Source organism: Zosterops lateralis (assembly GCF_965231275.1).
Source record: "Zosterops lateralis genome assembly, chromosome: 6".
NCBI lineage: Eukaryota > Metazoa > Chordata > Aves > Passeriformes > Zosteropidae > Zosterops > Zosterops lateralis.
The window spans coordinates 16159635-16184533 of NC_139761.1; the positions used below are offsets into that span (position 1 = coordinate 16159635).

The 24899-nt window shown below is 40.9% G+C and overlaps 1 protein-coding gene across 13 annotated transcripts in view; it reads left to right on the forward strand.

The window, feature by feature from the left end:
• The first annotated feature begins 787 nt into the window (after positions 1–787).
• TC2N (tandem C2 domains, nuclear) overlaps positions 788–24899 on the forward strand; it is a 29869-nt gene continuing 5757 nt past the window's right edge. The window contains exons 1-10 of one of the 13 annotated variants that reach the window (XM_083863153.1): positions 788–1028; positions 12756–12853; positions 14165–14291; positions 14924–15157; positions 18480–18644; positions 20418–20509; positions 21117–21192; positions 22327–22427; positions 23120–23236; positions 24074–24265. In XM_083863153.1, coding sequence (XP_083719279.1) covers positions 14225–14291; positions 14924–15157; positions 18480–18644; positions 20418–20509; positions 21117–21192; positions 22327–22427; positions 23120–23236; positions 24074–24265 — 1044 coding nt within the window. In that variant the 5' untranslated portion in view covers positions 788–1028; positions 12756–12853; positions 14165–14224. Of the gene's footprint in view, positions 1122–1178; positions 1273–1375; positions 1398–8114; positions 8136–12755; positions 12854–14164; positions 14296–14923; positions 15158–18479; positions 18645–20417; positions 20510–21116; positions 21193–22326; positions 22428–23119; positions 23237–24073; positions 24266–24899 lie in introns of those variants that run through there. The other 12 variants (XM_083863150.1, XM_083863148.1, XM_083863145.1 and 9 more) reach the window with 12 other exon arrangements.

Below are 24899 nucleotides of genomic sequence, written 5' to 3' on the forward strand. Positions count from 1 at the left end.
ACTTGATAGCAGCAAGCTGCATACGGGGCCTTATCAGTAGTTAAACAACACACTTCGGTGAACAGTGAAAATAAAGCTGTTCAGTCATGTAAATTAATTCAGTGAGATGCCTTGAAATGTGTGATTGATGTGCAGCTGAGGAGGACTCAGATAATTCTGGAAGCATGCCAGGTTACTGGTATTTCTTTAAAAGAGTGACCATGTGTAATCTCATGAGTTCCATGCACAGGAATCAGAGCCTCTCTGCTCTGTGATACCCAGCACTGGAACTGGCTCTGTGCAGACAGGAACAGAGACTCTTTGTTAGATGGAAATTTCTAAGTCTATGCTTTTGGCAGAGGGTCTCTCTCCCCTGACAGTGACTCTGGGGCTGGAAGTAGCTGTGTTACACTGCGTGATGACAGGCATGAAATTCTTAGTTAGCAGCAGATCTGTGGTGCTATTAAATTTAAAATGAAAATTCTTGTAACAGAAAGAATACAGTCTTGGTGGATGGGGAATCCACTGAAGACTGCAAATCAAAAGCTATTAGTGCAAAACTTCGATGACTGGAAATGTTAATGCTCTCAGAGTGTAAACAGCATTTCTCTGGGGAAACACACACTTTTCCCTGCTAATCCAGCCCCACCTTTTCCTCATATTTGCCTCTTGGGGTATTTTTAGCACTTCCAGTTACCAAAAACTGGAATCAAGGGGAAACCACCTTGAGACTTACAGAACTTTTCCTTCCTGCAAGGAAATTCCCGAACCAGAATTTTCTGCTGAAAATTCTGAACCAATAAACTGCGTGTGATCCCTAAATCACCCTACACACGATGCACTCTAGCGGCGGGGGCCTTCTCACGTCTGGCTGCGGAGCTGGATATGCCGTTCTCTAAGCACACCGTTAAACATTAAAAAAAAATCGCTTTTTCTCTCTAAAACAGAAGCCTGGCTGCGCTTCTAGGAAAGAGAGGGGCAGCTCTGGCATAGACTTTACAGGTGTCACGGTCCAGCAAGCGCCAGGGAAGAGTGAGGTGAGTTTGGAGGTGAGTTTGGAGGTGAGTTTGCCCCGGCGAGCGGCTGTGGCGGGGCGGGAGAGCCCCGGGCGGCCGCGGGAACTCCCCCGGTGACAGCGATGGGTGAGTCAGTCAGTCAGCGCAGGGCGCACCTGCCGGGCCGGGCGGGCGCGGGAGGCGCGGGAGGAGCGGCGGCCGGCGGGGAGAGGAGAGCGGGGAGTGCAGGGCGGCTCCGTCCCACGGCAGCTCCGGCGGGCACGGCCTCCCCCAGCAGGTACCGGGCCGGGCACAGCGGGGCAGGGGCCGGGGCAGGACCCCCGGGCGGGCACAGCGGGGAGGGCAGGGCGGGGGAGCAGGAGGGTGCCTGTGCTGCCTGTCGGCTGTGGGACTTGCAGGCAGGTAGGAATGGAGTAACTGCTTTGGAGTACTGGGGAATTGAGTCATATAAATTATGTCCGAGGTTCATCTGTACTTAGAACAGTTTCAGCGTGGTATTGCTGTATGGAAATGGCCTTCTATCTAAAATTCAGGTATTCTCTGTGGGTTAACAGCTAAGTGTTGTCACAGGCCAGCAGCAGCTAATTAGATCATCTTCTCTAGGAGCGCTTCACGTAATTAGAGATGTGGTTTAGCCAAAACTCCAAAGGCAGCTGTGGATATGGCTAGAGAGTTCCCTTCTGTATGGGATGAAATTAGCGTCAGAAAACAGTTACTGAAGTCATGCCCTGCTGTACCCAAGAGCACTGCTAAAGCAGCAGGTACAGGTGTAAGCTCTTTCAGGCTGTCCTGTTCACAGCTCTGGAATGCATACCATGGAGCTGAATTCCTGGGTGTTTCGGATCATTCTGATTGTTAAACAGAAATCCGAAATAAATACCATTGTTAATTAAGCTGGTCTTGTAACTGTCCTTTGCTGTGGAACATGCCCGGTGTTTCATGTGCTGCGTTTCTCTAGAGGAGAATGCAAAGATCGCTATCGTGCCTGTTCCTGCAGTGCGCACGGCCAGGTAATTGTGCCGGGAAATGAGATCTCGGCGTGTCCACGGGGCCACATGGGGCTGTCAAGTGCCCAACCAGCTAAAAGAGCCTGAGAGCACCCGCACCTTGGGGCTGGACCCCTGCAGTCCTGACCCTCAGTCTCTGGTCTGTGCAGGCTCAGGTTTTTCCCAGTGATGATTTCTGAATGCATTGAGGTTTGATGCTTTGTGTGCCTTTAGTCTTTACAGTGTTGATTAGTTGGGTGTCCCAAGGTATCCAGAAGCAAGGTGTACCTTGATAAGTTCTTCTTGGAGAGTCCCAAGTGTCTTTAGGTTACATATCAGGGGATCAAGATTACTTAAAAACCATGCAAGGGAATACATTGTCATGCCTTTTTTTCCCCCTTCCTGTTCTTTCTAGGTTTTGTCTGTAGCTGTTAGACACATGTGAAGAATCGAGTTCTGATTTTGCAACTCATTTCTCAAGAGAGTGCTAGACCCATAAACCTTTGTGCTGTTCTGGGCTGGTGGTCTCTGACTTCTTACTTATGAAACTGTTTCACCTTGCTTTCAGTACAGAAATATTCATTAGGTGAGCTGTGATCTTACAACTCAGTGGCTAGGGCATGAATCCAGGAGTGGAGAAGTTTAATTTTTTTGTCCTTTTTCCAACTGTATGCTGAATATTAGAATATATATTTGTAGAATACATGTGGTTAAGCAATACTTAATTTCAAGAGAATACATTTATTACTAAAGTGTCCCTCAATTCTTGCCAATTCTCATAAAAATGACACCTACTAAAAACGTTGCACCCAGAGGGTATGTTGGACTTCACAGATGTCACATGAATTCCACTGCCCACCCCTGCATTTAATTTAGATGATGGATCCCCAGGTGATTAATTCCTCTCTCTTCTTATGCTGTGGAAAAAATGAATGTGGGCAGGATTGTTCAGTCATGTGTGTGTAGGCTATTAATTTACAATGTTGGAAAAAGTTTAGGTGCTGGTCTCTTTTTTTGTCCTAAACCTCAGGCTTAGTTGTTTCCCTTGTTTATCTGTCACTTTTTTAGTATCAGCGGGTTTGCTTTTCACTCAGCCTCCCTTCATGCTATTTGTGGGTGGTTTAGTTTCAGTTGTAAGTTACTCTAAATGCATTCTCCAGGGCTGTGGCTTGGCTGTGATATGGGCCTGCTCTGGCCCCTTGTTTTCCTTGCTGCATTCTGACCCCACCTTGTGCAGTCAACCATAGGGAGAGTTGGAATTTTTTTTTAAATTATTTTTTTTTTTTTTTTTTTTTAAGAAAAAGAAAAAAAAAAGAGTTGTTTATTTTGGTCATTTAATTTTGTATCTAATGGCTGAGCTGGGCCAGATCACTGTGCAGCTGCATGTTTACTGGGTCCTGCAGGAATGGCTGTTGGCAAGGCAGAGCTGAACAGCCCCCCCAGTAGCAGCCAGTCCTTTAAGCAAGTTCGGGACAGGCAGATGCAGCCCCCATGTGTGGTGGGCAGAGCTAGAGGACCTGCCTTATCAGGACAGCCTCAACCAGGAATCCAGGCTTTGGCTAGCTTAGGCCTCCTGTCTTTGTGTCTCTCCTATCTGCTGTGGCTTATACCAGAAGTACACTTTGACTTTGGAGAAACGTTTATTGAACGTTTTTCCTTGATTAAGCTGTTACTTGCTTCATTTAATGAATTTTATGTGATGCATATCCTCACCTATTGCTTCCCTCTTTGGACTCTTGTTTAATTTTATAAAAGAATGGCTTTGTTTACTCTGAATTGCTATCTCCCCAGATACCTTAAATCTGGTAAATATGCTCTCTAATCTAAGTAGGACAACACCCAATCTCTGTCAGCAGAGAACTTAAGATCTCATCTCTTTAAAGTGAAAGGCAGAGAAGGTCTGACTTCAAGTAGAACAGTCTCTGTTTGAGTTAAGCCATGTTGTCATTCTAGTTAGTAATGCTGCTCAGGCTCCATCAGAACAATTGCTTATGCAGGGAGAAGTTATGCTGGTAGGCTCTTGCAGCCAGGATGGATCTTCACATCTGAACTGAGAAGCCTCATGTGGGAAGAGGTTCAGAACCTGGGCTTGCTTGAGCTTCTCTGTGTTCCATTATATTCTTTAATGATCTTAATACATCAAATCATGCGGAATTAGTGAGGATACTTGTCTTAAGCTTAGTATGAGTATTTGTTTGCCTGTCATTGCAGCTGAAGTTTGCACTAATTCAGTGCCAAAAAAAAATTATGTCGTCAATCTGGTGCTTATCTTTCCTGTAAATTGTACCCTGGTGATTTTGTTTTGAGTCTTTGTTTTTGAGTGATCTAATAGCCAGACTTAAACCGGAGAGAACAGATAATTAGGTCCCAAAAGAAGGGTGTTGATGTTTGGGGGATCCTTGTCGTCACTGCAATGGCCTGAAAAGCGAGTTCTGGAGATGCTCCTTTGGCAATTAAACCAGCATTGAAATCCAGAAAAAAGCAGTCTAGAAAGACCATGTCCCAATGACTTTGGCACTCCATGGCACTCCATTAATTTAGCACCTATGCTTTGGAGCCTGGAGCCTGGATTTTAGCTGGTGCAGGGTGGGCAGGGGGTGCCTGGCTCTGGGCACAGCCCTGGACCCAGATGGGTCGTGCAGCCTCATCCCAGAGCGTGCTGGGAGTGCAGGAATGCACACGTGTCAGGCCTCAGCTCTGGCTGCAGCATAGAGAGCCTAAGGCTGCCTGGCCTTTGTGGGACAGCCTCACCATCAGAGCTGTGCTGGGGGCCCTTCTCCCTGCAGAAATGCAGCTCCTCTCTGGGCAGAGGGGGCTGGATGTGGCTTTGCCCACCCTGCTTGTTGAAGCTGAGTCAGGTGGTTACTGTGGCCAGAGATGGCCCAGCCCTTGACCAGGACTTGACTGGGGCTGGAGGGGGCAGAGAAATGCAAAGCTGTGGTAGAATTCTCTTTATAAAGCCAACTTCCAACAAGGAAAGCACCCTGCCATGCAGAGAGGAGGGTTAGTCAGGATAAGGTTTAAAAGTCACTTGAGCAGTGCCTTTGTGGTTGGTGGTGAACTGATAAAAAAGCAAGTTGTGTCTCCTGTTTCTGGAAGAAATTCTGCTGTTTAGCGCTCCTAAGTGATAACAAAACATTCTCAAAACCAGTTTGATTTTGTAATTTCTAAAATTCTAAATTCTAAAACTGAATTATTTTAATCCTTTAATTCTAAAACTTAAACTTTTAATTCTCTGTTGGTTTCGATGGGTTTTTTTCCTCCATGATTTAGTTTGTTGGCCTCTAGACTGGGAACTCTCTCCGACTTTCCCATTCAGGTTCTTTGTCTTCTCAGCAGTGACCAGAGCTGCAAAAAAAATTCTTCCATGAAGCCTTAATAAAAGACAGAACATCTGCCTAAATTACTCTGGCTTTCATTCCATTCAGTGCTACATGTACTTCCAGATCTAGTTTCATCAGTGTGTGAAATTGTGGGTCCAAAATCTCTTAAGAAGAGTGTTGATTTAAACTCAATAGGATTAAAAAAAACCCCCAAACCCATACATTTATGGTGTAGCTATTGTTCACTGTGTTGTTAAACAGTTCTGTCCTAAGGGAGAACAGGGAATGGTAGCTTCGTGCTGCCAACTTCTGCTCACAGGACCTCTGTCTTCTCAAAAGGGAGCAGAGCCCCACCACCGTGTCCCAGAGTTGTAGCAGCATTTGGCCAATAATGATTGGGATCTTGAATACTGCCATTAAATTGAGACAGTTTTGATTTCTGCTGTTTCTCCCTGTGTCTGTGCAACTCCTTGAAAAATGCCTCTGTTACACAATGCCTGGTTACCACTCATCTGGCTGGGCAGCTGCCAACAACTCCAGCCAGTACAGCTCTCTGAGAGGCACTGCTGGGGCTGTTAAAGTGGTTCTGGGCTCCTGGTCTGGGTGAATTTAATGCAAAAAGTAATAAATAGTTGTACTTTATAAGGACAGTATCCTTCTGGACTTTTATTTCAGTCTGTGTTTAGGCAGCTTCCTGAGCTCAGTTCACATGCCCTGAAGAGCCATACTCCCAATCTGGTTTGGATTTGAATTATTTTCAGTATATTTAAGATCAGTTCCCATTTCCTGTTCTTGATTCATTCATTTAACCTGTTTTCATATATGAAATGTACTTGAGTCATCTTTCATTTCTAATCTCAAACATAGTCTTTTAGCTTTCATCTATACAACCTACATGTTTGCTTCCTCCCAGCACTGTATAACTGGTTCTGCAGTGGCAGTATGGAGCAGAACTGCTGAACAGAGAATCCTCACCCATTGGAAACTCCATAATTGATGGGTTTCTTGTTTTCATTATGAAACAGGATAATAATTATGTGGTTTTTAATAGTCTTCGTGTCTCTCCTATCTGCTTCACGTAAAACAAAGCAGTAGATGTGTGTGCCCATGTAAATGTGAAGAAATTGTCCATCTCCACTGGTAAGGAAACTATTTTTCCAAGCAAAACTGCTTGGGTTTCCTTCTTTCTTCTCTTTTTTTTTTTTTTTTTTTTTTTTCTCTCTTCTTTTTTTCCCCAAATATACAGAAGAGCTATTTACATTAGCTGTCTGGATGTTATTTGTGCATCCATGTGTTTCCTGTAAGGCTCTGTGGTCATGGCAGTGGCTGAGGAGTCCTGAATGCCATTTAATGCTCTTTTGCAGTGTTGCATTGAGTTGGTTTCCAAAGGCCATCTTTTCAAAACTAGACACGTTTAGCCATGTTAGGGAACTCCACAGGCAGATGCTCTTGCCTAAAATACCTTCTTCTTGGCTGTCCTGTTGAAAAATGAATCCAGATGTTTCCAGTTTTCTTTGGTATCAGAACTATAGAAGGACTGCTGACAGTTCTATTTTCGGGGCTTCTTGGCATTAATGGCAGAAAGAGAAAAAATTTGGATTAAAACCTGACGCAGAATACATAAAGAAAGTCTTAAGTTAGGTTATAAAGTAACAATTGGTGATTGTTGTGATTTGTGCATAATCTGCTTAGAGCAAAGGACTTATCTTATGTTGAATTCTTTCCATGTTCTCATCAAAAGCCAAGTTCTTTTTACAGATATTTTAGTCTCTTCAGCTTTCTTTTCTGGTGTCCTGACTTCAACTCTTGCTTTGCCGTTTTCCATCTGAATCCAGAAAGGTCTGCAGTCCAACATAATGGATTTATTATTTTGTGTTTACTGCCCCAATACATACAATATTGTACATTCTTGTCCAAGTCAGTGAATTCATCTTCAGTTCACAGGAACAGTGTTGTCAGATCAGTAATTGCATGAATTGGTTACTTGCCTAATGCAACATTAGGAAGAAACACTATATCAACTTTTACAGCCCAGGGCATAGGGGATTCAGCATATTAAAATCCCAAGTTTTAAGCTTTATCATGGGATAGATTTATAATGTTTCCTTCTTAATTCAAATATAAATCTCACAAAAGAAAAACTGGTTCAGATTTATGGATTTTTTTTTCTTTTGGCCCTTGTAAATTATATTATTAATGTTTTGCATACTGGGGTAGGATTGTATTAAGTCTGCATTTAAGGGCTGCAGGTGCAAGGCTGTAGTGCTAAACCAGAGTCAGGGTGTCCCTGGGGCCTCTGTCAGAAGGACAGCTTTGGATCCTGTACTCATGCCAGGGTTTGTTCCCCTTCTCCAAGGGGTGCCTGAAAAGCAGAAGCAGTTGTTCCTGTAGCACAATAGCTCAAGCACACACACCTGCTCAGCTTTATTTTTCTTCAGGGAAGTAGGCAGGAGCAATTAGTTCTTCTTTGTGAAGTACTCTGGTGCTCTGTGCCTGGGCTGCGTGTGCAGATGTGCTGAAAGCCATTTGGCTTCCTCCAGGCTGGAGCCCTGGGAAGCAGCAGCTGCTGAGCTGAATGAGACCACAGCTAGATTGCACAAGTGATCTTTAGGGTTCAGCTCAGGGCCTGCACAAAGAGAGACATACATTAGATCATCTTTGTCTGGGCAGAGAAGCTGGAAGGAGAAGGCAGAGCTGGAGTGGGACGCAGCGTGTTCTCTCAAAAGTGCATGTGGGAAGATGTGGCTGCTCCAGGAGAAGTTTCTGCCCTGGCACAATTAGAGCTGGACCTCACTGGCAGGAGAACATGCAGAGCAGCTCTTGGGCTCACAGTGAGTTTTGCTTTTATGGCTATGACAACACCTAAGCTAAGAACTGATAGCTGAGGTGTTTTTCTTTCCCTCAAAAGAAGTTTGCCAAAGTTAATAATATTTTTGTACAGTTGTCACATCCTGACTGATAGCAGTAATATATTAAGCACTCCTGCTGATTACAAGAATTTTAAACTTTGTCTGCAACTGTTACCTGTAGGAGAGCCCAGGAAACACTATTATACCTGAGTGCTATGGCAGTCACCAAAGGGAGTGTGGAGATGCTGCCTGCAGGCTCCCACCTTCCTTATCTTCTTCACTTGCTCAAAATACAGTTAGAAGGATGCAGAGCCAATAGTGGACTGGTAACAGCTTGGAATGTCACTACAGTGCTGTGAGAGTGAGAGCAGTCTTGTCCTTACCAGTGTTATTAAATGAAATATTTTCTCACCTTGGATTACCCTGTGATGTTGTTTTGTCTGAGGTGGACAGTTCCTGGAGATAGAGTTACTATAGTAGTGAAGAAAATTAGTTACTGTAATATTTTCTGAAATAAAAGCATGTGTTTCTGCTGAAGTTGCTGAGTGCAGTGCCAGCGTAACTTGTTGAAATCCAGTGGTGTCAGAAGCTGAGGGGAGTGGGACAACGGCTCATAATGGGCCTTCTGGTCTTCAAAAGAAAAGTTCTGCTTTAGTGTTAAGTGAATGAGAGGAGGTTGCAGCACAGGACTGTGACAGTTCAGACCCATGATCTGTTCCACTCAGTTTCCTGTTTTTGTGATCAGTGAGCGGAACACATAACCCTTCCCATGATGGGCTGCCGTGTCATCATTTACCAGTGTGGGAAGGTGCTTCCTGAGCCCAGGCAGTTGGTGGTTTGTTTGCATCATGGAGTGTGACTTTACCATCTATTTCTGTTACCTGATTCAACTGCATAACTGCTTAAACAATACTGGAAGCCTCCTTGCCCAAGGCTGGCTGTGCAATGGTCTGTCATAAAATCTCCATCAGCTAAACTAGGTTAATGATGCATGGTCTTCTCTTCAGTTTTAAATTGCACTCTTTTTTTCATTTGCTGGACTGGGAGAATTTTGCATCTCTTCATTATGTTTCTGTTGAACTGTTTGTAAGATGTCTCTCACAAGAATGTCTTTCTGTGTCCTTTCTCTTGTGTCCTTTCTCTGGGTTTATAATGAATAGGAATGAACGTTATGTCCTCTCTTTTCACATGCTCAGACCCACTTGAAGCCCCTGTGTCTCCGTGTGGGCAGTACAAGTCAGACCTGCCTGCAGTCCCCCAAAAAAACAGTTTGGTTTTTTTTAAAACTGTAGGCTTCATGTCTTTGGTAAGTGTATATGGGTACATATGCTGTCCTTGCTGCTGCAGTAGCAAAGCACCTGGAGGCAAATGTCTCCAAACCATTTAGGCTGTTTCACTAGTGTTGGCTGGTTTTGAGACATGGTGGTCGTCAGCCACCCCTCTTCAGCTGAAGAGCTGTGCTGAAGGGTGTGCACAGCTCCCAGACACTCTCCCTCAGAAGCAAAACCACAAAACAGCTGGCTGTGGAAGTTAAGCCTTCAGCAGCATCTGCATCATCAAAAGACAGTCCACCTGACCTGCATCAGAAGCAGCTTTGGCTGGGCTGTGCTTCTGTTAAACATCTGGAGACCTGAGCTGGTGCTGTTATGCTCTCTGAAGGATTTATATGACTGGGGCTGCTGACTGCATCTTCTGGATCCTAAAGGCAGAAGGTCACAGGGCAGCATAAACAGGTAGCATAGGAGTTACCATAAACAGGGTGTTTGGCTGAGGTGTGAACCAGCAAGCTTGAGCTCACCTTCTCCAGAGGACAGATCCTCATGTGTTGCAAAGTGTCCTGGCTCCACCGGGGCTCGTGGAGTTGTAGACGCTTATGTCATTCAAAGATCTCTCCCAAATGCTTTACAACAACTGATGATCCCTATTTCCTCATATTCTGTTTTACACATCCTGCTGTGTGAGAACTTACTGCTACTACAATTTTGCTGTGGTATGTTTCTAAAATGCAGACTGAGAATGCGTCGTGTACATTTATGACTGGCAATAAATCTCAAAATGTTTGAAACCACTGGTCTAGCCAGCTTTCCCTGTTTGAGAACAGATATTTCACCTTTGTTTCTATTGCATAGTTATAAATGTGTTGTTACCTGTTCAACTCCTATGGAGCAGAGCTGTGACTAAATGCAGTAAAATTTATTGGCAACCTGCAGTTTTGTTGCTAAACACCCTTTCCTCATAAGGCAGTAAAGACCTGACATTTCTTTTCAGACTGCTTTCAGCTTTTAATATTTAATATTGCCATCATCCGTTTTCTATCATGTTCTTTTTATTTAATGAGTTGTTGAAAATATTTACTTTCTTCTCCAAACATCTCTGTCTTGTAATCGTTCTGGAGGCATTTGGAGCTAAAGTCTTTGATACTCTGTTTATCTGATTTTAGCTCAGTCAAAATTTCTATCAGAGGAATCTGGAAATCATTAAGATAATTTATGTTTTCCATCTAAACCCATTAAAATAATAGTTATTATAATTCTCTAGGCTCAGTGTATGTGTGTGGTTAGGTTTTAAACTGCTGTTTCCAGGATGTTCTAATAAGATTGGCTCTCTTTTTGCTTTAGTGTGGAAGTACTCTTGCTGAGTTACATTTGCTTATCTTACTTTGGTTTGATACTGGGAAGAGAAAAATGGCTTACTGAATTTGGTGAAAAACACCAGGGAAGGGAGAATTTGACACAAGAGTGACAGGATCTGGATTCAGTTCCCTCTTCTGCAAACTAGTTTCTCTTTGTTTGTTTGTCTGAAAATGAAGGCAAATTCTCTTTTTCTCCATCCTTTTGTCAGTCTAGAATCTCAAAAATGGAGGATGTCTTTGTTACGTTCATGTTGCCTAACAAAAACTCACCCCCAGAAGTAGAGATAGTGTCAAGGAGTCTTAACTTCTTGTTACAATGGATGACATTCCTGGGAAGTCAGTACTTCTTTGGGATTTGGTGGTGCACCTAACAAATGTCTCTAAGGGTCATGTTTACTTCATAAATATATTCCCAGATAAATTCATGTTAGTACAACCTTTTAACAACCATTAAATTATATACTGAGGATTTTTGGGTAGCCAACACCCGCAAAAGGATCTGGCATGTGGGATAAGTTTAACCTTTGAGAGAAATGTCAACTTCTGTCAAGATCATTAAATACTTGCTTAGTCTTCTACAATGTTTTTGTTTATTTTCAGTTAATAAAATATACAACAGAATGTGCTAGATTTCTTTCTCTCCCACATGGTTAAGAGAAAACTTTTGCATGCAGTGAAAGTTTTATAAATAATGTAGGCAGCTTGGAAAATACAGATACAAGAATATATATTAACTGGGAGCCAAGCCATCTAATTTACTTCCAGGATTGTTCAAACCAAAAAACCAACAATATTTATCATGGTAGCTTAATTAAGTGAATTAAAGCTTTTAAAAGTAATTGAGACCATCCGTGTTGTGATTCCATGAACAAAGCAGAGTGCTCTAAGCAGAATGAGGGAGCAGAATGTGTCCAAATGGTCTGTCCCTCAGCAAATGCTGTCCTTTTTTTCATAATGTGGCTGTGGTGTAAGTCTAGGGACCCAAGTGCAAGGTTTGTCACTGAAACCATTATATTTTTAGGCTTAAAGAAGTGTAAACAGTGCTCTAGTCTCTTAGTCATGGCACTTCATTCTCAAACTCCTATAATTAAGCTAAAACTAAAATGGAGGCCCTAAGATGTGTGTCTATATACTTAGGCATTCGCTATTGATAATGCCTTGCCTATTGCTAAAGAGCAATCTGTAATCCTAACTCTTCTTTACAGTAGGCAGTAAAGAATTGCTTTATATTTGTCTTTAGATAGAAGAAAAATGTATGAACATTTGCATATTGATAAACGGGAAAAAACGATAATGGTTAAACACTATCATAGCTGACTTGGCATTACTGTGAAAAACATGGTCTATTTTAATGACAGAAGAACAGGAGGGGTAGAACTGCTTTATGACTGTTAAATCCTCAATACCTATATGAAGCCCTTTCTTTCTAGGTAAGACACTCACCCCTGTGAAAGAAGGGCAGCTGCATGTGACAGATGATTTCCATTTGTTTATTTGCTCACATTAATTGTTCCAGCTAAACAATTCCCTACCAGGAACTGAATTTTCTCTGATGCAGAAAAATGAATTTTTCTATTTTATGTAGCTAGAAAGTAGGGCAGTACTAACATTTTGGTTTCTTCACCAGCAGCAGAGAATAAATTCAATCTGGACGTTTTGAGATAAAAGTCTGTTTTGCTTGTGCAAACTGCCACTGAGGCTTAGATACCACTGTTGCAAAGCTTAGAGCAAACAGAGCAGCTGTTTCAGTCCAGTTTAAACATGGTGAACAAGAGTGAAGCATATCAACTCCAGCTGTGGACTGATAACAGCTGGGAAGGAAAATCCCTGCAAGAGAACCCAAAGTAAATTAGCAGCCTTAGCTATCATGAGTATGCCTCCAAGGGAGGAGCAGCAGTGAAAATCTGATCATTGGAACCACGGAGAATTTAATGAGAAATTCTCATGCTTTCTTTTGTGCTTCTGTAAAGATGCAGAGCAGGTGCTGGAGCTGGTGGCATTGCCTCTGAAGATTTTTTGATGCAGATCTCATGCTGTACTTACACTCATGGGCAATTTTAAGATGAAGGCAAGTACTGAGAGAGGGATTCTGTTCAAAGCAATGGTGTTTGACTTAGAGGAAGTGTCCATAACTTTTTTTCAATAGATTTGACATTTACTGAAATTGAGGGGCTTTTAATGCAAGAAAAATTTGGGGGATATTATAGTTCTTTCCATAGACTTTGTGTAATTCTCTAGCTGTCTTTGACTATACAAAGAAAATTATGGCGCTATTGAAGCTACAGTGGGAATGGTTTCTGTGTTGGTGCACAGATGCTTTCATTTCAATTTCTTGCACTTGAAATAACTAAGCAAACATGTCCATTTTTCATTTTTTGGTAAAATTGCATACTTTCTCTGTTCTTTCCCCTTCTATCTTACTTGCTGTCTTCCCCATCCCTTCAACCTATGTTCGTGTTCTGTTTGGTGTCTTCTAATCTTCATTGAGTTAGAATTGTGTCTTGGGTATGTTCTCCCAAGAACCTTGTGTGCTTTAGGTGAATGTAAAAGGATCAGACTTAGACAGCTAAAGTTTTGAACAGGAGGCAGCACAGCTGTCTGTGTCTCTCTGAAAAGAGAACATAAGGATATGAATAAAGACAGTTAAATGAGGCCAGTTAGCATTGTCATAAAGTTCTTATAATGTTAACCAGCTGTTAGAGATTTGTTCTCATTCTTTTGTAGATTACATGCCCCTTATTTTGCTGAAAGTCAGCGTGCTTCATTTCTGTGTGCACAGCAAACAATTATATAATAAACCAGGTCTTCAATTTCATGTGTATACAATTATGAGAAAGCAGTAGTTTCTCAAAGAAGGCAGTTTTGGCATCATTCATAAAGCCTGTTTTCAAGTTAAAAGTATGGAGTATGTCGAGAGAAAAATGTAAACATATATAGATGTATGTGAAAATAGTAGAGGAGTGTAAGAGGATAGGAGAAACATGAACAAGGGAAACAGAATTAAAAACACATCTTGCAAATGGCTTGACAATACCATGTCAAAACAGCCGTAAGGCTGAGTAAACTCCAAAGCCCAGTGGCACACACAAGTATGAGGAGAATTTTAGTGTTCCCAAAAGACAGGGACCTGTCTGAGTGGATCACTGAAAGTATTTGAATGCCATGTGTTAAAATTATCTCTTTCCTTGTGCTTTTATATAAAAGTGATTTTTCTCAGTGAGAGAAGTCTGATGGCTCTGATCATTTTATGACTGAAGTAGCTTTCTAATTGATCCTGGGGCTGTGTAGAAAAAGCAATTGCATATTAAATAGCTGATAATACTGCATTCTGATTTCACTTACTCCCATCTACTATGGTTTGTTTTATTGTGTTTTTCAGGTTTGATAGCTGCATTGGATCACTGATTGAGGTCCCCTCTAAATTATAACATTGAAAACAATGGCAACAGAATGTATAAAAACCTGCTGTAAATTGTGTTTCTGCGTGGACAAGGAAAAAAATGATCGTGAGTTCTGACATAACGAGGGTTTTATAAAAGTTTTTCTGTTTCATTAATCATGAGATCTCCCATGAATAAAATGACCCTGTTACCCCTGATAAACTTGATTTCTCTGACATCCAAAATTCTTTCCATACCTCCACTTGGAGACTGAACACATGCTTGTTAGTATTATGAATTGGAACTGAGAAATAACACTTGTCTGAAGTCTGCTCTTTGCAGTCTAGAATACTGAAAAAAAAGCCAGCTTTTTTACCTAAGGTTGTGTAAAGACCTTACATCCTTCAAACTCTCAGAATTTGAATGCTTTTAAAATTATTTTTTTTTAACTCTGTTAGGATTTTTTTTGGTGTCTTATTTGTTTGGAGAACTCCTCTATAATACAAGTGTAGCTCTTGTGAAAATTCACTTAAGAAGAAGGTAGCTATAAATATAGAAGCTTGTGCAACAAAGATCAGTACAAGTGTCAGGACCATGAATATCTTTTCCTGGTGCTAGTCCTGAATGCTGTAAAACTGAATACTAGCAGCTGTTAAGTAATGTATCAAGGAGAGATACTATTAAATAAAAGAGATCTGTTCATAGTATTGTTCAAAAATTAATGCACATGTGTACTGTCTGTCTTGCTTTATTTTTAGCAGTTGCCATGGTGCAGGAATCTGAAGCAGTAGCTGCAAGCAAGCCAACTATTGTAGAGCAGCCTCCATTGTCTTCTGTGTCAGTGAAGCGTCAAGTTGGCTGTTCCGAGGATTATTTGCTTTCTAAACTGCCCCTGGATGGTCATGAGGTGCCATTCGTAGTCCCTCCATTCAAACTGGCTTATGTACAGCCCAAGAACCTTCCTAGCATCTCACATGCTGGAGGGATTAAAGGTAAAGTACAGACAGTGTTACTGAAATAGTTGTTTAGCTTCTGCTGCCCCTTGTCAAGTGTTCCTATTGAAAACATATGTTTGCAGAACTTTTCTAGAAGCCTGGTCTTGTTTCAAGGAATCATAGATTATGCTAAACTGGAAGGGACACACAAGGATCATCAAGCCCAACTCCTGGCCCTGCACAGGACACCCCATGAGTCACACCATGTCCCTGAGGGCATTGTCCAAACACCTGAACTCTGTCAGGCTGCTGCTGTGACCATTTCCCTGGGGAGCCTGGGGAGCTTGTTTCTTTTTTCTCGGGACACCCAGAGAGGTTTTGGGAAGTATGTCATCCCACTATGAATTTCTGTGACATTGTATGAATAAAACTGGATAGGATGATTGCACACCAGTGCTCATACTCAAAAGTAATGGAAGAGACTTAAAGGAAATGGAATCTTTAGAAAGAATTTATTGAATTTATTGGAGACAAGGAAAGACCTAACGTATCCCCAGTATCACTCATCACTTATCACTCAGGTAAAAGGAGGAGGGTGTTCTGGCTTTCATGGTTAATATTCTGGTATGTTTTAACATACTAACACCTCTTCCTTTTCAAATTTTGCCAATAGGTGGCACGTGCTACTATCTGGCATAATTTTCTGTCCCTACTATTTCCTGCTCTCTTTGCTGTTTTTTGGGAGGTCAGGGGGCATAGATCCCTTTTTACAAGGTTTCATATGATACTGTTTTTTTCTGCTTCACAACAATATTGTGCTTCATCCTCTGTTACTCCCATACTCAAACTGCCAAAGTGAGGTATATGCAATTTAGACACAATGGCATTTAAAAGAATAGGATCCTGTCCCAGTAACATGAGTTACAGAGCATGTGCTACTGTTAGGCTCTTAGTCTTGCCAGCAGATGCATAGAATTAGGTAAGGGAAAATTTTGGCACAGAGACACACCTGAATAGTTGTTTTCTCTAGGATTGCTTTGCCTCAAGGATGTGATGAGCTGGTAGTATTTTCTTAGTCCCATGTGACTTTATTTCCTTTCTGAAGGTGAAAAGCCTAATAACTGAAAGAAGTCAACCCTATGTTTCATAACAACTAATGCAATACTACCTAACTTTTTTGTGTTTGTGACGTTTTGCTCCCACCCTTCCCTCATCCCTAGGCCCCTGCTGTTGCTTCTTTCCTGCTCCTGCAGGGCTATTACCAAACTTCTTCCCCAGGCACTGCTGCATGTACCACTGGCCGTAGCCAAGCTAAGCAGCCCAGCAGAGCTGTTCAGTACAGCCTGGCCATTCTGTGCACCATCTTCTAGTGGGCTTTATTTTGCATCTCAGCAACCATTAACAGGCAACTGAAGAGCTGGAGGTAGAACATGTGAGGCCTCCTCATCTCTGAGCCTGATCTCCCCAATTGCCTGCTGTTTCAGTAGCTAGTTCTTGTAAGTCTGTAGGTGGATATGCTATGGAAAAGCAGGACATGCTCCTGATAATCCCCTCTCTTACTGGGTCTACATTTAGGCTCTGCCTTGCTTAGTCTTACCTTGTCCTCAAGATACTGTACAAAGAAGTTAATCAAGAACTCTGAGGTATGGCTGTTCTCCAGAGAGAAGGAAGATGTGTCTAACAGCCTTTAGATTAATGTTTTCCTTGTTCGTGTTGAAACAGTCAGTGACTTGTCTACATTGAGAATTCTGCTTCCTGATAATTTCTGAGGGCCCTGGTGTGCAGAGTGGCCCTTTAGGTTACAAGCTGTTAGATGTCCTGGCAGGATGACCTGACTCTTCATAATTGACTCTCTTGAGCAAATATTTTAAATTTTTGAACAAATATTTGAAAAGTGGCTCTTATGTCAAGTAGACAACTTTCATTTCTCTTTCCAAATATAAATACTATTTTTTTTTAAGTACAGCTTTAAGCTGCATAAAGTAGTGTTTAAAAATGCAATGTTTACTTTTTAGGGAGATTTACTAAATAGAGTGAAGTGTGCTGTCGTTCTTTTTTCACATTAGCCAAAGCGCCAACATTCTCAAAAAATGTATTCAGAGTACTTTTTCCTTAGACTGTTGTTAAATATCTGTAGAAGTCCAAGTCCTGCTCTCAGTTCCTCACCATTTTCTATGTATGTCTGGCCATTTTCCTTTAGTGAAACAGGACATGCTCAGTGTTAGCTCTTGGCAACCCTTCTGAAAGCAGTTAAATTCTGGCAGCCTTTCTCTTCAGTGCTCACTGCAGTGTGTCTCACGCTCTCACAGAAGTAAGCTAGCAGGAAGAAGTGTGCTCCTGGTCTGGAACACTGGATTTTCCATCATTTGCTGTGTAGCAATTCTTTGTGGCCTCACTTTTAGTGTTCATCCTGATTTACGTCATGCTCAAGCCCATTGAGCTTTAGTTCTTGCTTTATCAGTGCCCATGTTCCATCTCAGTGTTTTAGTTCTTTACTAACACCTGCAGGAGAGGACTCTTGAGCAGTGGTAGTTTGGCTCTTATAGTGCAAGACACTTGAAGAACTGAAGGTACTTTATTGTGTGGTAAAGAACTTTTTTTAAGAGATTGGTTGAAGTCCAGGGAGGTGAAGTGAAGGAAGCAAATATCAGAGTTTGGCAGAATCCAGATCACCCCAATCTTTAATGTGCTGTTACATATGGCTTCTTTTCAGTCCAGACAGTAAAGAACTACAGCAGTGTTCTCCACTGTTTTGCTGACCAAGGCATACATGTTTTCTCTGAAATTATTATGAGCTGAGCAAAGGGCTGGGATTCAAGCAGTCTCAGATAAGTCTATTTATGCCTCAGCCAACAATTCAAGTAATTTTGGACCAGTGATTTTATCATTGACAGACTTACCATGGAAAATAGATAAGGAGACCGCAGTCACAAACTGCATTATCTTTCAATACAAGATCTTCCCGAAGGTCTGGGGGTCCATTAGTTCAGTAAGAATATGCTGGGGTAGGTAACTAAATAATTTGGAGGTTTTCTGTACACAGAGTCCTACTTTTCCTGTTAATTTCTGTCTTGCTATCTGTCTTTGGAACCTTCTCTATTTAACTGCTTAGGCATTTACTGTAAAACCCCAAGAGAGGGTATGCATAGTTTTTTATGGCCAATTTAATTCCAGTGTTTGCTCACACACTGTGGAAACCTGACATAATGTGAATATGTGTTTTCTTTTTCTTTTTTTTTTTTTTCTTCCCTTTACCCAAAGTAGATAATATTGAAATATTTTGTCCTTTGCCCTGAAGGCACTCTGCCTGCCTTATGAAGCCAGGCAGCATGTGTTATGTCTGGAACTCTTGCATTTGATGCTCACTTGTGCCCCACAGAGTCAGCCAGGGCCTCGTTTGGCGAGCGGAAGGCAGAGCTGCACGGCGTGTACCAGTGGCCCCGCTATGACGTCTACAACCCCTTCTATCTGGAGCACCGCGTCTCCCCAGACCTCGGCAGGCGCTTCCAAGCAAAACCAGATAGTAGGAAATTATATGGATCAGGTGAGAAGGGCCACACCCTTGCTTTTCTGTCTTCCTCCCTTTTTCAGGATTCATAGGTAAGAGGAATAAAAGCCATTAGTCTACAGAAGACTTGTTTGGTTATAGCAGTTCTCAAGGCAGTCAGCATGATACGGACATTTCTTGGTTAGTGAATCAACCTGCAGAGCCAGCTCTGCTTAATTTTCAGCTGCACTGTTACTTTTTGTCTTCTAGGGGGTTAACAAGGCTTGCATGCATTACACAAAGGTAGAGAAATTGCCAAAGAGACGTATTGTAGCTGCCTCTGATCCAGACCAGGATGGTACTGGAGATTTCAGCTACCAGTAAGAGGAGTGAGGGAGATGGAAAAAGGAAGCAGGCAGTATGTTGAGTAGGAGGAGTGCCTAAGGAGTACATATATGGGGAGAGGAACGAGCACCAAAAAACATTCAGGAGCAGATGATAAGAACAGGTGCAAAATGGGGCACAATGCTACATGCCAACTTTTTTTGTAATTTGCTTTTAAAGCTAAAGCAATGTCTCCACTTCTTGGTGTGTGTAAGAATGAGGGAGGGGTACAAGATATTAAAAGTTTAGAAAGTGTTTGGCTGCTGAGGTAAAAATTGTCTTCTGTACTGTTTGTTGGTGTATGTATCCTATAATGAATGCTATTCAGACTGAAGTAAATGACTAGTTGTTGGTTGTGATTGCTAAGGCAAGTGCATTCAGAAAACTCAAACACTCCAGGAAAGGTACACACTCTCCATGAAATCAGAAGCTGGCAACAGCTCACATTTTTAAAGATGTTTTATTTAGAATGGTATAGCATTCTTATTTTCAGCTGGGGGAAAATGTGTCAGTCTGTGTCTTGTTTTAAAATAATTCTGAATCACCATAGAGACAACATGAAAAGACTATTCCATACTTTTTTAAGAGAACAAAACACACGTAGAATTTTAGCAGCTTTTAACATATATGGTTTTACCAGGCTTTTGTAAGCACCTGTTGTGGGAGCCAAATGGGTTTTATTGAACTCTCTTGAACATCTTCCCTTCAGCTCTTCATCTCTTTTTCCATTTTTCTTCAAACAAAGTGAACACTTTCCTATTTTTTTCTTAGTAAGTTTAAACAGAAGAAAGGTTATTCTAGTGTGTCTAGAGTACAGTTCTAAAAGTCTTTTTTCCTCCAGAGTTTTTTGACAGCTATTTCAGAACTTAGAACTTCATGTGCATCTATAGACTATTAAAGCAAAACTCTAAGCCTAGTTTGTCACAGCAAGTGCTATGATATTTTTCATGTGTGTGGATTTAGAACTACAGAATGTGTCTATTTGGAAGGTACAAAATTAAATTCTTGAATTTTAATGTGAAGCCTCTTCTCTTCATCTTAAAAAAAACTCTCCACACCAACAAACTGAAAAGTACATTCATTAATGTTTTTCTGAAGTTCTACTTATTATTGGTAACAATAAACATATTTTTTAATTAAAATCTTTCTTTTTATTATTAAAATATTTTCTTTTATATTTTACAGAAGCTTTCTGTATAAAAATTGACTTTTTTTCACTAAAAAATTAATTTTTTGAATAAGACACCATCTCTTCACCCCTGCCCCATCCCCATGTTCCTGGAAAATGTTACTAGAAACAGCAGATCATGCTGCCTTTAAACCATTTTGGTAATCTGTAATCTATGGGATTGAGCAGATAATTTTCAGCAGTTTGTGAAAGTTGTTGGGTTTTTTTCCCTAGAAATTATGCTAATGTGTTTTTTATTGTTCTCTTTGTCTTTTTAGTTAGTGATTTGAGACCCAGTGCTCTGCCCGGATCCCTTGACGTAAGCCGTTCGATGTTTGATCTCAGGAGCCCACCTCACCGATTCATGAAGGTGAGTTCCCCCTGTAACCAAGGTTATACTGAAAACTCAGCTTACTCACTGTATCTGTTCCCATTGCATTATGTTTCCAAAGTAAACACTGGAGGGCATTGCACTGTACACTGGGAGGACTAGAGGGAAAATTTCAACATCTTGACCAGCTTTAAGAGGCTTTTTCCTGGTGTCTGACATTTGCTGTTCTGGTCCAGCAGGGCTGTTGAGAAACCCAAGCAGGGTTAGGCAGGACAGGACAGACAGCATGTCATGGTTCATCATTTTGTGGTTTCTCCCATCAGTTCCAGAACAGTGGAACACTGGAAGTTTCCACTGACACAAAACACCATGTTTATTTATTTATTCTATAATCATGTCTTACAAAGCAATGAAGTTGTGTATATATTCATGAGCAAAAAAAAATCTCTGCTGGTAAAATGGATCCTCTTTTAGCTCATTGCATCAAAATAGTAATTGCATGCTGCTGGATCAAGAAACTACTAAGGAATTAGGCAATTATTTGAAATTAAGTATTTAGTTTTCATCATATCTTGTCTGATGGTATAATCTCTGGGTTTTGCATGTGTTGCTGTGAATTAAGTGATTACTTTTTTCCTGTCCACAGAGATATGATTCAGTCTCCAGTGTACCTAGCAGTACCTCTTCCAGGAAGGATTCACAAGGCAGTAACAGGAGTCTGGGTAATGTTTTGTTTGTTTACCTTGTAATGAAATATTTCCCTCTGCACATGAAACATTAAGCTGTTTCTACTCCGCCATTGATTTTTTTGTTTGGTGTGGGGTTTTTTTGAGATGAATCTGACGAGCAGGTCAGCTAGAGATGACTTGGCAATTTGAAATTAAGAGTTTTGGACTTGCACTGTCCTGTTGTCTGAGCAAATGAGACTTTGAGAAGTTCTCATGCTTTTCAGAAATTCATACTTGGATTTACTACCCAAGTGAACAGAGTGTTAGGATACAATGCAGTGCTAGGTTCCAGGTCCAGTCCTTTTTCATGTATCAGTATTTTTCTGTGTGAAGTGTCTGAAATCCAATATCCATATTACACTGGTAATTAGACAAGAATATTGCATGCAAACCCAATATCCTTATTTATGAAAGAATGCTGAAGATGTGGAAATACGGCAAAATAAACCCTCAAGATTTAATCAAGTCCCCACAAAAGTACCCTGCTATAAGTCAAAGTTTGACCCAGTCTTGTTGTAAAAGAAGACTGAGGCAATGACCTGGTTCCAGTCATGACTGCTGGATATTAATGGCTCTTCTGAGTTGGAGACAGCATAATAGTAAAATGTTTACTAGACTGGAATTGAAATTTGAGAAATATAAAGAAGAGGCCAATCTATAAACTTAACAGTGAAAGAGATTAAGGGAAGTGATAGGATATAAATGTCTTCTGGGTGTCTCAGGAACATGTTTTTTTTTCTTTCTAAAAGTTGTTTGAGTATAACACAAGTTACATTAAATTCAGTAGAGATAACCCAGGCACATAGTGTGATTCTTGGTGTGGTCTCCTGTGCAGGGCCAGAAATTGGACTTCTTATGATCCTTAAAGGTCTGTTCTAACTCAGGATATTCTATGATTACATGATTCTATTCCATTAAATATGAAGGTTTTTAGCCAGCAGAAGGTCAGGTTACTGGACTTGGTGGATATTTTGTCCTTGAAATGTAGGTGTTAAAATATTTCAAACTTACTTTGAGAGAAGTTTGCAAAGATAAGCAGTCCACCTACTAAGAAGTTCCTTTATTTCTGGAGTGAACTTTTAAAATACTGCATTACTTCTAAAAATATTAATTGGTTTTCTCCCATAGATACTATTACATTGTCAGGTGATGAACGAGACTTTGGAAGACTGAATGTGAAGTTGTGTTATGTTTCTTCTGTAGAACAGATTTGGATCACAGTTTTACATGTAAGCAAATATAAATAAGCTGGTTATTTATTCAAAGAATGACTATTTAATAACCAATGACTATTCTGCTATACTCAGTGGTAATTATCATAAAATTTGTCTCTGTGTTACTTCAATGAATACTTTTTGGAAAAACTAAAATTATTTCTAAGTGTTAATATAAACAAAATTCAGTCAAATGTAATACTAGGCTTCAAAGCATCTCCCTCTCCTTTAATTTTTTTTCTGTTGCAATCTCTGTTCTACTGCAGTCAGTAAGAAGAAATAATATATATCTCCTTATGTTATTATACGTTTGTTAACATATGTTCCAGTTGTGAAGTGAGGAACTATTCAGCACAGATTAGACAGCAGAGCTGGTCCTAGGTTGGTTCTGCTATGGACATCTTCCTGTGGAAATTTGAAGGCAGTAAATGGGAGCAGCTGTGGAGGCATCATTTAAGTGATTTCTGTGATTCTATGACTTTAAATCTAAGTTCCTTCAGGGCAGAACCCTGGTAGAACTTTGAGGACACCTAGCTTCTTGAGGCTTTTTCATCAGCAAATATGATATTGTTATGCTGGTTGTTTTATATGCTTCCAAAAACTGTGAGTAATTTTCAGGCAATGGAACTTTAAGTAGACAAAAAACTTGTAGCTTCATCAAATGGTAAGTCTTGCATTGTCTAAACTGACTGTTTTCAATGTTGCAGTGCAAAGACCTGACCTGGCCTTCTAGCTGTGGGGAAAATCCTCGTATCTGTATCAAGGGAATTCTCACACTGCCCAAGCCAGTGCATTTCAAATCTTCTGCCAAGGAGGGCTGCAATGTAAGTAGAGGCGTGCAAAAATACTGAGAAATATTTTTCCCCACAAAAAATAAATGTGACATGTAAATGGATTTTTAAAATGGACCAAACATCCACTCCTGTACCGTATTTGCTGTGCTAACTGCCCAGGTGTGTTTTACTTCCCCCAACTTCTCAAACTCCTATTAAAAGCCTTATTCCACTTTGTCCACCTCTATCCTGTCTTGCATTGTTCTCTTGGCCTGCTTCTCTCACAAGCTGGCAGGACAGATATGCTCACAGGGGACTGAACCATGAGCTTTTGGCCTTGGCACCTCCATGGTGGGGGACCAGAGGAAGACTGGGCATACCTGTGGGTGCACACTCATCCCAGGGAAGGTAGCTGAGGTACTGTCTCTCATCTGGCAGGAGACAATATTCACGCTTTGTCTCTCAGAAAATAGTAAAAATTGGTCACATGGGATGAGATTCCTGATAGTGATAGTAAAGGAATATTAAGGGGATGGAAGGTAAAGCAACATAAATCTCCCATAATGTGAGCCAAAGGTGAAAGAAAATAAAATTAGCTAGAGAGACTGTAGCAAAAGGTTAGAGAACCTGTTATGACAATGTGTGTGTGCTGTTGTAAAGCTCCAGAAGAAATGGCCACAACTTGTTATGGTAGTGAAAAATAATCCAGAAATTTGGCCCTGCCAGAGTGTGACAACTCAGGGGTAAGACTTTGCACTATAAAAGCACACTTCTCCACAGCAACCTAAAGTGGTAGTCAGGAGCAGTGGCTATAGAACCAGGATGCTTTGGTTTCTAGGTTTTCTTTCTCTTAAAATGATGATGTTACTCATCTGTTTTTCTTTCTAGGACATTGAATTTATGGAAACTTTTGTTTTTGCTATTAAACTGCAAAGCCTGCAGGCTGTCAGATTGGTATTTAAAATCCAGACACAGACTCCCAGGAAAAAAACTATTGGAGAATGTTCCTTGGCACTGCGGGAGCTGAGCTCACAGGAGTCAAATCATTGGCTGGATATATCTCCTCCTTCCAAAGCACCTGTAAGTGCCAATACTGTGAAAGTATGTTCTTATCTCACCTGGAAAGGGTTGCTGGAAGTGAAAGTAAAATAATTCAGTAGTAATAACTAGAGAAGTTATTTTTTATTATTATTATTTTTTTCCTTTACCCTGCTTCCTTGGAGAAAGGCATTTTGATGGAGAAAAAATGCAGACTTTTGAACTCTGCACATAGCTGTTCTGGTCATAAACTGCAGATGTTTCTAGGAAAAGGGCTAGAGCAAGCTCTTCCACACCATGGCTCACAGCTTGAGGGAGGGACATTCTGGGGAAATGTTCAGAAAAGAACAACCGGTAATTGTCTTTTCTGACCAAAAAATCATCAGAACATCCCTAGGACTCACAGCAAGAGCTCAGAGCAAATGGAATCTGCTTTTGTTATGGAAGAAAAGTGCTAAGATCTTCAGTGGCCTGAAACTGCAGAGACAGCCATATATTTAATGTTCAGATTGCATGCTGTGAAGTAATAATTCAGACAGTTCATTTCCATTAGTGTAATAAGAAGCAGGTGGTTTTCGCAGTGGGATTTCCTTTCCCCCTACCCTCACTTTGTTTGTTTCTTTTATAGATTGTGTCTAGACATTTGTGTTTTCAACAAATTATACTTGAATTAGCA